Source organism: Homalodisca vitripennis, unplaced genomic scaffold (assembly GCF_021130785.1).
Source record: "Homalodisca vitripennis isolate AUS2020 unplaced genomic scaffold, UT_GWSS_2.1 ScUCBcl_7149;HRSCAF=14700, whole genome shotgun sequence".
NCBI classification, from domain to species: Eukaryota; Metazoa; Arthropoda; class Insecta; order Hemiptera; family Cicadellidae; genus Homalodisca; species Homalodisca vitripennis.
In genome coordinates, this window is record NW_025783265.1 from 25,297 (window position 1) to 41,873 (window position 16,577).

The 16,577-nt window shown below is 33.7% G+C and overlaps 1 protein-coding gene and 1 pseudogene across 1 annotated transcript; one reads left to right on the forward strand and one right to left on the reverse strand.

Moving 5' to 3' along the window:
• Window positions 1-267: 267 nt before the first annotated feature.
• LOC124374061 (tRNA modification GTPase GTPBP3, mitochondrial-like) lies at window positions 268-12,241 on the reverse strand. The gene is given in 13 exon segments (XM_046832358.1): window positions 268-519; window positions 631-650; window positions 890-1,157; window positions 1,159-1,289; window positions 2,720-2,853; window positions 3,663-3,738; window positions 3,741-3,770; window positions 6,379-6,489; window positions 7,519-7,688; window positions 7,799-7,907; window positions 7,909-7,919; window positions 10,005-10,181; window positions 12,027-12,241. Coding segments are annotated over 13 exon segments (1,590 nt in total). The 5' UTR covers window positions 12,142-12,241; the 3' UTR covers window positions 268-281.
• Window positions 12,242-13,581: 1,340 nt separating this feature from the next.
• On the forward strand, window positions 13,582-14,472 carry LOC124374062 (annotated as a pseudogene).
• The last annotated feature ends 2,105 nt before the right edge of the window (window positions 14,473-16,577 follow it).

Sequence of the window (16,577 nt, forward strand, 5' to 3'; positions counted from 1 at the left end):
ATCAAAACAAAATTCCTAAAAATAAAAATAATTATTTTTTTCCCAGACTCCCCCCTTGTATAAGTTTATTACAACAAAATATTTTGTAATTGCTACATTTTAAAATCACAATAACCAATACATGTTTGTTTTTAGACGTTTTGATAGTGAGGCTGTCTTCTTCAGATATTTCACAAAAGTAAATATTCACTATTAAGGTTTTTGTGATTTTAAATTTAGCGATTGCAAAATGAATGAATGTTTAACATTACTGACAACACGATCAAATATAGAAAATCGCTTTATTTTCCAATACAAAAGTCCCTAAATATGACATCAAGGATCTGCTCTGTGGATACATGGCCTGTGATATGACCCAACGCGTTGAGAGCCTGCTTCAGCTGATATGCTGCTAAATCTATTTCCCTCTCATTCCCGCTCATCTCCAGATACCGGCTCAGAGCTGCCACACTAGCAGTCAGGTGGTAACGGTGGCGGGCCTGACTAAGAGAGGCATTTTCTCTTGTTGGATTACCACACCTGTGTAAAAATAACCAGTGTTTAATAAACAGATAAAATGCAAAAACACCATTGTTTGATATGATTTTAATATTTTTTTAACAATGTATCATGATGTATTTGTAAAAATACAAAAGAAATGGAATTCCAATCTTGCCACAAAAATATTTACGTTTATTGCTAAATCTTATGTAAACAAATAGTTTTAAGAATTTTATTTTTCTGTACATTGTTATTTTGCATACACTACCAATTCAACAGCAACTTTGCAATAAGCTTCAGAAAAGGTTAGTAATCACCTGAAAACTACTTAATATCTTTTGACTTCTGATATTTTAATTTATGTAAATGCACTCACTACTGTCACTTAACTATTGGCTACAGTACTTACAGAATCTCTAAACAGAATTTCAATCTCTCCAGCAACGGTTTCCAAGTGTTCGCTTTGTTTACAGGATATTGCGGTTACACAGTCCAAATACTGTTCACAAACGTTATTGATAAGCGTCCTGTCTTCAATCAAGTCCAATTTATTAAAGATAACCAAACACACATTTCCCAGATCTGATTTTTCTCCGGGAGCACCAAATATTCTTTTGATATTTCCACATTGTGCCACTGCCTCTTCAAGTCCCAATTCTTTGATATACTCTTGTAGGAAATCTCCAAAAGTCTGCGCAGTAGAGTTGGCTCGGGTCCATGTCCTGGTAGTGAGTCGCGTCTATGACCAAAAGCATCAAATCTGCACTGGAAACTGTTTGATGAGCTCGGAGAATTCCCTCTTTCTCGATCTTTAACAATAACATTTATATTGATGAGAGAATTTTGATAATCAAAAATTTGCAATTTATAAACACATTTTAATGTTACATGCCTACAGATGAGGAACAAATTGCAAACTAGGATGAAATCTATAACTCAAATGTATATCTTGTTCCAAGGTTGGTCTACCCTTTTCATGCCAAGATGCTTGTATACAGGTACCGTTTGGTACCTTTAATTTTATTGTGCAGTATTGTCTTGTTAACAAAATGACATTTTTCTCTAGGTCTTTATTTAATTTTGATTTAATGTATATACATTTTATAACCACTTATTTTTGTATTGGCAACCATCCCTGGCTTATGGTAGGAAATAAACATAAAGAAAATGTATTTATTAATATGTAAATACTACTAATAAAAATGATGATGATCAGATGAAAGGATCTTTACAAATTAATTTATCCTGATTTAAGATAATAATTCAATTTACTTCAAATATTTTTTAGTTGTAATTAATAGGTTGTATTTTTAATTTTAACTCAGTTTGTATAAACCAGTCAATTTGAACTATTTGAATGTATTCTGTTTCCATAAATAGAATTTTATTACCAAACATTTTTTTTTATTTTTAAAAATTGTACAGACATAAAATAAAATAAAGAGGTAGTCAGAGATCAGTAACAAGCCTGTATGTACTGGGAACAAATGTACGGATATTTCAGCCATCATGTGTTGACTGCCTGGTGCACTTTTAACCCTTTCCATGCTGTAAATGGATATATCAGAATGGTAGACTTTGACCAAAACGCCAAAAACAGTTATATATCCGATATTATAGATTATGTCTCTTGGAGAGTTTTTTAGTTCACAACAAGCCTTCGAAATGCCCGGTGCACGCTCCGTGCTTCTCGCAGTTGCTAAGGAAGTATTTATAAACGACCTTCACTCTGCAGCAGAGAGAGGGGAGCACTCTTTGTCTACTCCGACCAGTAGCTCGTCAGTTCTACGTCTCCTACAGAGCCATAACCAAACATCTGCATTTATTACTGTTTTTTTGTTTGTCACGAGTGCGCGTCCACTACGTATCTATTATTCCTCATCGTGTAGTAGTGTCATGATTAGTTTGAAATATTTATCTTGTTTTTTAGTGCAATGAGGTGTATTTAATTAATTTAAATTTATTTGAAATAAACAGTTTCGTAAACAGTCTTTTTACAAATAAATACCCTAATTTTAAATACAATGCCCTGTTTTATACATTTTTGCTTTTAGCTTTAATAATTTATAATAAAAATTAGCTTTGAACTTAAAGAAAGCTAACCATTTTACCTGTCTTGGCATTATAGGAACGTTAATGGATTTATTAGTGGCGTGCGAAGGGTTAATCTGTCTATTCGTAACTTCTTCCAAGATATCTGATCTTTTTCTATTTATATTGCAAGTAGGTATAAACTTACAAGGTCACTGGTGTTGCCCCTGAGGCCGGCTGTATCACTAAGCACCATGGGGAACCCTGCTATGTCCAGTGTGGTGGAGATGACATCCCGAGTTGTACCGGGCTGCGAGCTGACTATTGCTGCGGGCCGGTCGCCTGTGAATCATCACAGAAAACAACTTTACATAGCTAGCTTAGTCAGTGAATGATTTAAAATTAATACTGTCAAAACAAGAAATAAATATTCTATCTGTTAAGGTACATTACTTAACCCTTTTAAGGCTGAATTGTTTTTGCAGTTGATGTGTTAAAAAGGTCCAAACCAATTAATTATAATTTCAATTTAAGCACATCTTTTTTTCCAGCAACATAATATTTAAACTTGGTTCTTAAATTTATATAATAATTTAATACATCAACTGTACTACTTACTGTCCATAGATGGATTATGATAAAACATTACCCTGCATACCCAGTCAGTTATCACTATCACACATAAATATGTCATTCAAAACTTTGCAGTCTCTATAAGTAAACCTTACTCATGGTTATTTATACAAAAAACTAAGAATTTTTTTGGTGGGGGTGCAAAATACAAGTTTTTCCCTAAAAGTTTTAGAAAGATTACACATATGCTAGTTACGTTTTTTTGTTGCTGTAGATTTTAAACAAACATTTCTTTATATTTTATAATACAATTTGTGAGCTTTAAGAATGATTGAAAGATTCAAGCAGATTGCACATACATAATAAATTTGAGTATAGCCAATACAGTAGTTTACTCTGTAGATTTCCTCACATAAGTCTTCATAAACTAGTTTTTATAGAACTGTAAGGTTCCAAAAATGTTGATCTATTGAAGAGACTAGGCAATTTCTATTAAATAATGACAGTACAATCTTATAACCCAATAAGTCTAGCAGTACCAAATGACAGTTTTAAGCTTTTTCGAGGAAAATACTTACACAAAGCATTGAGTAAGCTACTTTTCCCAACATTGGGAGCTCCAACTATGACAGTCCTGACACCATCTCTCGTTCGCGCTCCCCTCTCCTTCCATCTTGCAGATGCCTCTAAGGAACATGAGCTTTTGTGAACTGTAGGATACAATTCAATCCTACTTTTATAACTTGGTACACTGAAAATCATGCCTGAAATTACCACCCAATATAAATTCTGCAATTTTTATAGCAAAATTTTTGAATAAGTTTTACTTATTCGGTTTGCAAGTATTTTGGAAAAACAATCTAGTATCATCAAATCAGCTTCGGATTCTGAAGTGTAAAGTAAACAATTGGTACAGTCGAGCGTCTAGTTTAACAAGATTGTGAAAAGAATTATAACTCAAGGAGAAGTGCTTAGTCTTTTTCTTGACTTGTCAAAAACATTCAAGTTTCAGTCATTAAATTTTGTCTGCGACAGACAGATTCAGTTTGTACAGTCACTGGGATCAAAAAAATCTGTTCAACAAACTTCCTTGGAATAAACCTTGATTAAGGATTGATAAAAGATTGTCACTATACAGCGTTTGTGCAAAATTGTTCTCAGGCATTTATGTACGTTTCCACCTGACGCCACCAGGCGCGTGCAAATCACGTATACATTGGTGTTTGGCTCCTCAGTCCACGTCCAGCCATAACATCGGAAACATTTCCACGCTGCCAATTTTTTTGTATTCAAATCTGAAATGTGCACTGCAATCAAAATCCTGCCAGTTGTCAAACATTTAAAACCAATAGAAATTCATCAAGAACCATGTGAAGTGTAAGGGAACAATATAATTACTGAAAGTTCTGTCAGGAAGAGGTGCATTCAGTTTAAAAATGCAGAACAAATGTTCATGATCAAGAGAAGAATGGACGATCGCCCGAGCATTGTGACTGACGATCTGGTCGCCAAAGTTGACGAAGATGCGTGAAAACTGCGTTTCACAATCTTTCACAATCAATAATTGAGCTTTCTCTATGTTTTCCCACAAGTTTCACAAACTTTAATGTTCGAAATTGTTTCACATAAGTTAACACATTGACTGCAAAAATTTTCGCCTGTAAGGGTTACTGGGTACTGAAAAAACTGCTGAGCAGTCTTGCATTCCTAGGCAACGCGTCGCGCCGGTGATCCCGCCATACAGCGTGCCAGGGTCCTTTAGCTCACCGGTGATCCACCCGCACTGAACGTGTTAACAAGCACCAAGGAAAATTGTCATCCAAAATAATGCTTTTGCATAACACTCGATCTCACACGGCAAACCGTACATAAGAACTCTTGAACTCGTTCAACTGGGAAGTTTTTCCCCTTCCTCCCTACAGTCCTGATCTTGCAAGTAATTTTCACTTGTTCCATGAAAACCTTGCTAGCAACACAACGTTTTAACAATGATGAGGAGCTCCAAGTACATGTCACTGAGTATCTGAGATCACCTGTAGAATTCTATGACACAGTATTTATAAAGCTTGTCCACCGTTATGATAAGTGCCTGAATTTGTATGGTGATTATGTAGAAAAGTAATATTTTAGTTCCTCTTTCACATGTATACAATAAAATATTCTTCTTGTGTGTGGTTTTATTAATTCCAAAACATTCCTTACTTTCTGAATAGCCCTCGTACTGCCTAACTCAGGGGCTGATAACGGTGTATTATAAACTAATCTATTCACATCCATCCTATGACATAGCTTTATGGGAAGGTTGTGAAAACATCCGTCTGATTGAAAATTTACTCAACAAGGCTAGTCCGGGCTGTGGTGGTTGACCTTCCCTTTAGGAAACCATGTTGACTACTGAGGATGTTGTTATTAATAAGATGACTTATTAATCTGTCAATCATCGCTTTTCAATTACTTTGGATATAGTAGATAAGAGAGATATGGGTCTATAGTTTTCTATTGAGATTGTGAGTCTTTTTTTGAATTTTGGAACTGTTTTGGATGATTTCAGGGCTTTCAGGAAAATATCTCCCTTAAAGAATAGGTTAATGATGTGTGTTATAGGGAGTGTGATCTCCTCTTTGCAATTTGTTTTTTGACACCAGAAGATGAGCCATACCACATGCGTTCGAGTGTTCTTACCCTAACACAAGACAGATCCTCCAGATGCTTCAATTCAAAAGTAAACAAAGATGAAAAGTGCTCTCTAAACAAGAAAAAAGTATTTTGTAAAGATATGAAATATGAATAAAAATTGATGTTATCATAATTTATTATACTTAAATTTAATAAGGTATCAAGGAATTTTACAACTAAGACTAAAATAGTTGAGTTTTCAGTTTATATCTTAGGACAAAGCTAAACATAAGTGATTTTGTTAGAATTTATCGGTTATACATTAATATGATTGGTATTCATGTAACTACTTTCATATATGAAATTTTTGCACAAACTGATGTTTAACCTCAATTGAAACATACTTTCAGTGTATTTTTGATTATACAATTAGTATAAAATTGTTGTATATTGTATTCAATAGCAGCAAGTTCTAGTGAAGTTGATAGGCAACTTCAAGTGTTGTTTTGGTACACTGTAAGTTTTCACCTTAAAAATACAATTGTAAAATTCAATTTTGTCAGAGAATTTTTTGCATAAAAGGGTTAAAAATAGACTAAGTGAGGTACTAGTTGGGTGTTCTAGAATATAGTTAGTTAATTAATTATACAAGTCTTGTGAGGTGTTTCTCACATTTACCTGCATGTCTTGCAGAAGTGACTTCAGCTCTTTATTTGTTTCCTCTAGAATATCTTCTTCAATATTTTGGTCTTCACTGAAGTCAATGTAAGCCTCTACATGAGCGATGCACTGGAATCAAAAACATCAATACTGCAGTATTTATACTGTGAGGTATCTTTTTCTTATTAAGAGTAAACCATTCTTTTTTAACTATTTAAACATATTTTCATCCTCAGATTCCATGTATTTTCTATAAGTACGTACTCTAAAATCTTAAAACAGAATACTGAAAACCCCTCTGTAAAGAAGTCCTGCTGTCTGTTCCAATGTACACAAATATATGTTTCAATTTATACAAATTTTTCACTTTCTTGTTATTTTATTGTTGCAGTAATTGTGTAGTGTGATGTCTGAAGTGCTAAGAAAAACAGAATTCACTTCAGGCAAGGTACAGCCCTCTATCAAGTCACAGTGACTACTTTGACCACATCTTGTGGTAGGCAATTTGATAATTTTATAGATCTTGAGATCACGGATTTGTGTTTCACGCTTACCTTTAAACAGACTGGAGTAATATTTATTTTTGTCATAAATCTTCATAAAGACATTATAAAGAATACACAAAAATGGGATATTTTGTGCTTACTGGGCATTTCCATCTGGTAAACCACTTCCCCATGCTCTAAAAAATAAAAGTAAAGTAAAGATGTCTTATTTTACCAGGCGAAGTTAGGGAAGAAGCTCTCTCTAACAATTAATCAGGGGACCAACGGCTTAAACGTGACTTCCGAACCACCTCCAATGGCCGGACAGGCGGGCTGCTTGTAAGGACAGTATCACTCAGCGGTCACCCATCCAAGCAGCAGTCACCCTCCATGTTACTTGATCTGGTTATTTTGTGATAACTGTTATACCCGCTACACTTCGCCATTGGCAAATTCCCAATGCCATTTTGGTGCTCTTAATTATTCCCACTCTATAAAAACATTGAACTACAAAAAGACTATATGAATGCAAGATCAGTCCAGATTTCACATTCCTAGGTTTAAATGTTTGTTATTACAAGAGCAACTGTAATAGCTTATGTTCTCCATAGGAATTTGCTAATGAAATAAGCATGACCGTATTCTACTGACACAAAAACTTCTGTTTACCTACTCTCTTGAGTCGATCCCGCCACTGGTCATAGCGCTGACTCAATGCCCCTTCCATCTGGTGTAGAGCCTGCTTCCGCTGCATCTCCGTCTCCGCTTGTATCAGGTCCGCCAACCCCTCCACTCCCGTGAGGTCCAGTTTATTCGAATAGAACGCACGCTTTGTAAATTCTCCTGCACCATTCAGTCATAAATTGTGTCAGAAAGGACTTTTCTTCCAATTATTTTAGACTTCACTGTGGTATGATATCTTAAACTGACCAGGTATGATAACTTAAACTGACCAGGTAACGCAGGCCGAAGTCCCGGTAGAGTGGCCAACGCTCCCAGGACCGCAGATACCACAGCTGTACCTCCGTGCACTTGCAGTTCACAACTGTCTTCCCCCGTGAAAACTGTGAGGTCCTGCGTGCAAACATTCCATATAGTAGCACTGATGGCAATTTAACTTACCATCATCATACAATGAGCAGTCCAATAGCTTACGATGTAAAGAACTAATGTCAAGAGTTTTAGGTTTTTTCATTAAAGAGGGCCAATAGCCAGGTTATAACATAACCTATAAAAAGGTTTACTTGTCCTACAAAAACTCCCATGGTAATGCCAACGATGTAATAGAATAATTTTATCGAAAACTACTTTAAAACATTAATCTAATTTTACAACTCAATAAACATTATTTGATTGTGTAGTGAGTTAGCTTGAATAGCTTTATATACTTTAATACAATATGTGTGCAATACAAGTACAGTAAAACCTCCTTAATCCGGCATTCTACAGTCCGGAATTGTCTATAATCCGGCATCAATAGCAATAGACAACAATTAAGATAAATATACGTTTTCAAGTGGTTGGCTACATAAATTTAAGGTTACGCATGGGATCCGAAAGTTATATTTTTCAGGAGAAGCTAAGTCTGCTAACAAAGTTGCTGCAAATGAGTTTAAAATACTTTTTCAAGATTTCGTTGAAAACTTTACTTGAGTCCATTCTAGGCGTACAATGCAGATGAAACTGGCTTATTATGGCACTGTTTGCCTAACTCCACAACATAAACATAAAACCTAAAAAGCAACCTGTTAAAGAGCAGGTCATGACGAAAAAAGTGCCAAAGGTTTTAAAATGAAAAGACAGGATGACATTCTTGTGTCGTGCGAATGTGTCTGGTGATCATACCCTTAAACTGGTAGTAATAGGTAAATACAAAAAACCAGAGCATTTAAGAACCTTACTTATCTACAAGTGCATTATGTAGCTCAAAGTACTGCTTAGATGAGTGCAGAACTGTTCAAAGACTGGGTTTTGCACCAGTTTGACCATAAATAAAATCTCATTTTGTCAGTTTGGAAAACCAGAAGATACAAAAGCCGTTCTTTTGCTAGACAACTGTAGGGCACATCCCTTGCCAATGAACTTACTTCTGGTAATATTTCTGTCATGTACCTTCCTCCAAATGTCACACCTTTAATTCAGCCGATGGACCAAGGCGTCATTCAAAGCATCTAACAGGCATGGAACCCTCTAGTTTTGGGAACTGTTACATCCTTTTCAATGTCAGTAGGAAAATTGGTCTCCATAAAATGAGTAACAAGTTACTCAATAATCTGCCACATGGAAGAACATTTTTTGTTTAATTTATAATAACATATTATTAGTAAATGAAGAGATTTTTTTTCTTTGTTAGTTGGTGTAAATTATAAAAGTAGGCATATAAGCTTAATAACAAAAAATATATATGACAAATTGCAGTTGAAAATTGCTTTAACCAAAGAAGGTTCTTTTCTCACACAAAAAATGTATTACTCCCTTGAGGTAAAAATAACCCATTATTTGTAACAATATATATATATATATATATATTTTGTAACAATATATATATATATTGTTTTTCTCATTTCCAATAGCGTAAGCTTCCTGAAAACATAACTTTTATTTCAATCATACAGTAGATTCTGTAAATACCCAAAGTACATTATAGTACAGATGGCAATTTTCTACCTAGAATATGATCTGATTATGCCGTAATGATTGGTTACATTCATGACACAGTGAAAGCACTTTGAAAGCAAAATGTAACGGTTTTGCACAATAAAAAACATTAATGAAGAAAAGAATTGTTTTATTATAATGTTTTAAAACCATATATAATACTTAAATTTTATTTATATTGTAATGATTGGCAATGAAAAAACATTATACATTTACAGCTAATATATATTTTTGATACTAAATCTTGTTAGTTGATATAGTTTTGTACAAAAACCCACCTCCTATTATACTCTTACCTTAAATTACAATTTAACTATAATAGAATTTTGGATACATAGAAAAAAAAATATATATATATATAATATTAATGTGCAAAAATAATTAAGTTAATAAGTTTATTACTTATAATAACAAAACTAACTCAAATACAAGATGTCACTAATTATAAACCCTGGATAACTACTTATTTTCAGTTCTATTTTAAATAGTTTTTATACAAACCTGGAAACCACAATACTAATGCTTGATCCAAGATTTCATTGAGCTCTGGATGCCGAAGTCGTCTCAAAAGTGCTTTCCTTGGCTCAGGTAATTTTTTCAGACCTGCCACTTCTGACAAAACAGAGCTCGACTGAGGTCCAGAAATCCGAATGACAGCAACACCACATTTTCCTTGCCCTAAATTGAATAATAATTGCAAATATTTTGTTCCGTGTATAATTTGTACTTACTTAACTTATCCTATTTGCTCTGTATAAACTTACATTTTATGTGTGTAACCTATGATATCGAAGTCATTAAATTGAAAAATCTACTTCTACATTAATTTTTAAGTTTTGTAATGATAATAATATTTTAATAAAAAGTATACATTTTTACTTTATTTTCTTAACTCTTTTTATCCTAGCCCTTTTTCATGGCCATATCAAAAGATCAGGGTGAAAATTGGTCTGTGATATAACACAAGAGAGAGAAATAGGACTACATAATTTTCTTATTTTCCAGGATAATTTTGAGTTCTTTTTTTAATTGTTGATAAATAAGTGTATTTTAAAATAGAGTAATTGATAAAATAATTCTACAAAGGTATAGATTTAAAAAACCATACATATATTTACTTTCCATAAAAATATCTTTGTTTGGAGTGTAACGAAGGCTAGAATAGTCGCTCATAAAAATGCAAACATCATTGATGAATACATATCTTTTACAAAATTTTTAAATACTTGATCAACATTGAGGAGTTAAAGCCAATTCTTTGTATTGCTGCGTAACCACATTTTTTACACATTTCTCAATTAACAGTACCACAATTAATACTCTAAATACTTTTTTGGATTTATAAAAATTGTAACTTACTTTTAAAATAACTAAAACTTGTCATATTCTTCAAAAAGGATAGGGAATTATTATTGTATTCATAATGACTTCATTCTTGCAATCTACAAATCTTTATTTTTCTCTCACTGGAGATTTTGCTCTACAATCTTTACTCACAATAAAAACAATAAATAACATGATTAACATGAGGCTTTAATCAAGCAAACTCAACAATCGATGAACTGTCAAGAATGAATCAAACTGGCGTTTATCTGGTGGGTGAACACATACAACTAAATTGCTTTCATAGCTATGACAAAATATATCACCAATTGTATTGTGGGTGATTACTGCAAATAGCTACTTAGTTGGTTTGTTTACCCAATGAACTAAATAAAGCTTGGTGGTTTGTATATCTTATAAGCCACTTACATCAAAACCTGAAAAAGAAATGATACAACGAACATTAGGAATTTTGGGTAGGGTATGATAAGCGGACCCGGTTTTTTATATCGAAATTGGCAAACGGTATTACTTAATCATAACATTCGATATAATCAATAGATACTGATTAATTATTTTGAACAATTAACTTAAATAATCTATATGAACAGCTGTAAACACTTTTCAAATAATAAACTTAAGGTAATATTTAAATTTTACATAAGTAACATTTGATTATTTAAAATAGCAGTCAACTTTAGAAAACTAAAACGACATTGCTTTGATGATAAGAACATGTTTTACGTGGCTTCAACATGTTGGACTGAAAAACCCATTATGTGAAATTTGTGAGAGAGAAACAACTGTAACTGTGAGAGGAGCAAATATGGTCGTCTTCAGTTTTCCTAATTTTGGTTATAATAATTTGTTTCATCACTGTAAATATTAAATTCATATTTTAATTTAAAACATGTGTTTGTTATAGAGGACTATAGATACTTGTATATCGATTAATAGTCTAGAATTTTAGATGCGAATATTAGGTATTGATGATTACATTCTTCGATATAAAAAACCGGGTCCGCTTATCGTACCCTACCCGGAATTTTGGTTAGACCAACACTATTCGATATATTGGGCACTGAAGCTAAAGGGGCTGCAGTATAGTAAGCAGTCACCACCATAACCAAATTATTGGTTATGTACAAATACAAAAACATTCTAATTTACAATTAATTGTTGCCATTATTATTACCTTACCAGAAGAAACTGCAAATATAGTAGGACTTGAAGTACTATAGCATTTTATCAACTGAACACTAGAGATAGCAAATTTATAAATACTTGTTGGTTTCAATGTCTTTCCAAGATGCATGATCGGTCTCAGGGAAGCATGAAATTAAATTAAAAAGTTCCGTAACTTATATAAACGTATATATCAGTAAAAAATGTTCTGTATATAAACATAACCTAGGGAACCTTTTTGAAGACAAAATAAAATAAGTTACTAATTACGATCTACAGAGTACAAGTCCCAATTTAAATTATATATAATCGGTTTTTATTTATTTTAGTGAAAAAGTGTGCTGCGAAATAACGTAACAAATATTATTTGTGACTGACACAGTCTTACGGATCAGTCCTAACATAACTAACCAATAGACCAAAACAAACAGCTCAGCTAAGAGAAGTGATCAAGCGAGGGACAGACGACGACGTCAATTTGAGTGCCTAAAGACAGACTTCAAAAATTGACAATGAAATTACACTCTATGTGGCCCTTTAAAAGAACAACGAAGAGAAAGGGAGGTTCGCTGTTCACTACTAAAGTTGCAAATTTATATTTGTTAGTTACGCTTGAAGGAAGAATATGTAGAGTGAAGAAGTCAAAGTTAGAGGGTTTGATGTTTGAATGATGATGAATCCTCCGTAAAGTGGAGTTGATAATGTAGGAGGTAAAAGCTGTAGGTTTGGCCAATAAGGTGAAAGATCTGTGCATGTAAATACTCTGAAGTTGACACGGTTGCAAAAACCCAAGGCAGTTAAGTTCAGAATTGACAAGGCAGTACAGGAAGAAGATGCTCTGGATAACACGCCTGGCTTCAAGAGATGGAAGTTGAAGTATTGCTACCTCCTGAGTTGGAACGTCGATGAACCTGTAGCCGAGTAGAGTACCGGCCAACCTCAAAAAGCGCCGTTGGACCCTATCGATTTCAATCTTCAGGTAAATTTGGTGGGGTGACCAGATGGCAGAGTAAAATTTAAGATGTGGGTGCACTAGAGCACAAAGAGAAGTTTATAAGATTGATTATATGATTTAGTCATGAACATCTGACAACCAAGATTCATAGCTTTGATATCGTGGTTTCTCTCCTAGAATGGTTCCATAGTTCTATAATTATCTTACTTTTAAGAAACACTGGCTGACTGTTTGACCCGTATGCCCTTCTTTAGCTGGGATGTTTTCAAGTATTATTCCCTGCCTTAACTGTGAAAACAACTATTTTGATTAACTGTATCTTTGGTTATATAGAAAACTATACTAGCCTATCACTTCTTGTAAAGTATTAAAGTTAGAAGGATCAGACCAGAGGAATAAATGAATAGACTTTATAACGTTTTAAGGTAATACCATTATATCTGCGTATGCATTCAATAATTATATTTTCTTTGATAATGTTAAATTATTGTTATTAGTTAATAATGAATTATTATTAATAATTATATAATATAATAATAAACACAAATATATTTAGAGGTCTTTGGTTTCACAATCAGATGTTATCTAGTATATCCTGCTCTTTTCTGGAAAGAATTGAGTAATTGAAGTGTTTACTCTTTGTTGTTTTGAGGTTAAGTTGTTTGTTATGTTAGTTGACTAAAATTAAGTATTATTACAATTATCTTAGTTATGTAATCCGATATAGTTCAGGTAAGGGAATTTGAAATTCATTGTAAAAAATAACTTGAAATCCATTTTTGAGAATCATGGATGACAAAGTAACTAAAAAAATTGCATCTCGGTTTCATCCCTATCATGGAGATAACATAATTTTGTATGATGACAATACAGTTGCATATAGGAAAAGTAGCTTTGCTAATGCATTAACCTTTAGTGAAAAGCCTTTAATGCCTGGTGAAATATTTTTAGTTGAAATTGAGAAAAATGAGCGTGGTTGGAGTGGTTATATGAGGTTGGGCTTGACACAGTTGGATCCTCAGTCTGCTGCAACTTGTGGAGGTATGTTGCCAGAGTATGCATTACCAGATCTTACAAATATGAGCACATCATGGATTTATGCTATAACCAAAACACATAACAATGTTTATGAAGGGGCAAACCCGATGCCAACTATACATGGAATACCTTCTAAACATGATGGAGAAAAGAAATACTTTCTTGGGGACATGAATAACGTTAAAACATCACGAGGAATAATACCAAGAAGTGTTTTTAAGACCATCAGGATCATCAATTCTTCCTCTTGATATACTTCCAACAGATGTCGGTAGCAGAATAGGGGTTGTCTACATACCTGGTGGCAGAGGAAAAGGAGATGTAGCAGAAATGCACTTCATAATAAATGGTGAAGACCAAGGACCATGTTCAAAAGACATTCCATTCAAAGAAGGTCCACTCTACGCTGTCGTTGATGTATACGGAACAACAAAACAAGTCAGGAATTGTTCAGTTGTATGGTGGTAAGTGCATTAATTTTAATTTTTAAAGCTGTGCCTTGAATAAACCTACTTTTATGAAAATCCTGATTAGAGTTGAGAGAGCTTGCATAGTGGCTCTATTTATCTGTGACAAATTGCATGCACTCCAGGTCTTAAGTCTAATTACTAATGATCGATAAAGTCTGTTTCATTTGTTTAAAAGATACTAATAGCCACGCATTTATATTCAAATAGTGTTTAAAAAGTGACCAATCATTGAGAAACTTCTATATAATCTTAAGACTTTTTTTCACTTAGTCTCAACTTGCTGTATTATCGACTGTTAATAACTCGTTTAAGAGTTCATATGACAATCGTACTGAACTGTTTTAGTTACCAGTGAGTCTTAGCCACACAAACAATCGTACCCAACTGTCTTAGTTACCAGTGAGTCTTAGCCACACAAACAATCATACTCAACTGTCTTAGTTACCAGTGAGTCAGCCACACAAACAATCGTACTCAAACTGTCTTAGTTACCAGTGAGTCAGCCACACAAACAATCGTACTCAACTGTCTTAGTTACCAGTGAGTCAGCCACACAAACAATCGTACTCAACCTTCTACTGCCCTCTGCCTCCTTCATGCATGCTTCCATCAGATAATTCTGACTCAACCTTATTTACCATCATATGCATGTGGATTTTCTAGTTATCCAGTGTACACTACACAACATAGTACTGTGTGATAAAATTTAATTTTTATCACTGTTATAATATTGTCTTTGATCTTTAAGATTTTCTCATATATACATTTAGACTTATTAGCTAAATGTATCCCATTCTCGATTTAATTTACTTTTATATTTTTTTATTCAATATAATCATCTCCAAATATTGAAATTGTACAAACTCTTTAAAATTTTGGTCTTCTATATTTATTAAATTTACTAGTGGTTGTCTTGAGATATGCGTGCATACCACTAATGTTTAACCTCAGGGTTGAGAATAAACATTCTTGTATGCACACCCACAGGTCTTTTACGTGTGTTGAGAGAGTGACAACATCTGTGTATGCAAGAACATTAATTGTCTTGTGCTTACTTGTATTCCTAAAGTTGATCCTCTAACTATTAACTAATAGAGCTACCAGTATTAATAACTAACCTCAGGTTTGAGAATAAAAATTCTTGTATGCACACCCACAGGCCTTTTACGTGTGTTGAGAGAGTGACAACATCTGTATATGCAAGAACATTAATTCTTGTGCTTACTTGTATTCCTAAAGTTGATCCTCTAACGGTTAACTAATAGAGCTACCAGCATTAATAAGTGCTATTGGATAGTTTGGTCCAAACCGAATATGGTCTAACTATTAACAAAACTAAAAGTTCGACCACAATTAATTTTTTGAGTTACACAATCAGTAATGGAGTGATCAAACCAGACCTAGACCATGTTCTGCCGCTTAAGAATCTTCCTCTTCCTACCGATACTGCTTCTCTCATGAGAACAGTTGGTATGTTTTCTCACTTCTCTAGATTCATACCCAGATTTTCAGAGAAAATCGAGCCACTTACAATGAATGGATTCTTCCTTGACGCCAAAGGCTATCTCTGTTTTCAATGAGCTTAAGAAGAGATTGAAAATCCCTTTATGTTTCCTATTTGCCCTAATCAGCCATTTACCGTAGAAAGGTACTTCTGACTACTATAGCTGCAACCCCCACTCAATATGGATGTCCAGTGGCTTTCTTTTCAAGTGGTCTCAATTCAAGTGAATTGAAGCATAGTTCTATAGAAAAAGAAGCATATGCTATCATAGAGGCAGTCCGGAAGTGGTGACACTATTTACTTGGGAGGCACTTTAAGCTGGTTACAGATCTGTTTCCTTTATTTAGATTAGATTTATTTGAGTTGGTTTGTTTCCTTTATGTTCTATTCAAAATTGTCTGGTAAAATGAAGAATACGAAGATCATGAGGTGACAACTTGAACTTTCATGTTATAGCTATGACGTCGTTTATAGGCCATGTTGAGAAAATGTTGCTGCTGACATCTTAACATGCACCGGAATTTGTAGTTTTATTAATGAAAAACTTGATCAGCTTAGAAGTTTCCATAATTTACTATGCCATCCAGGCAAAACTCGAA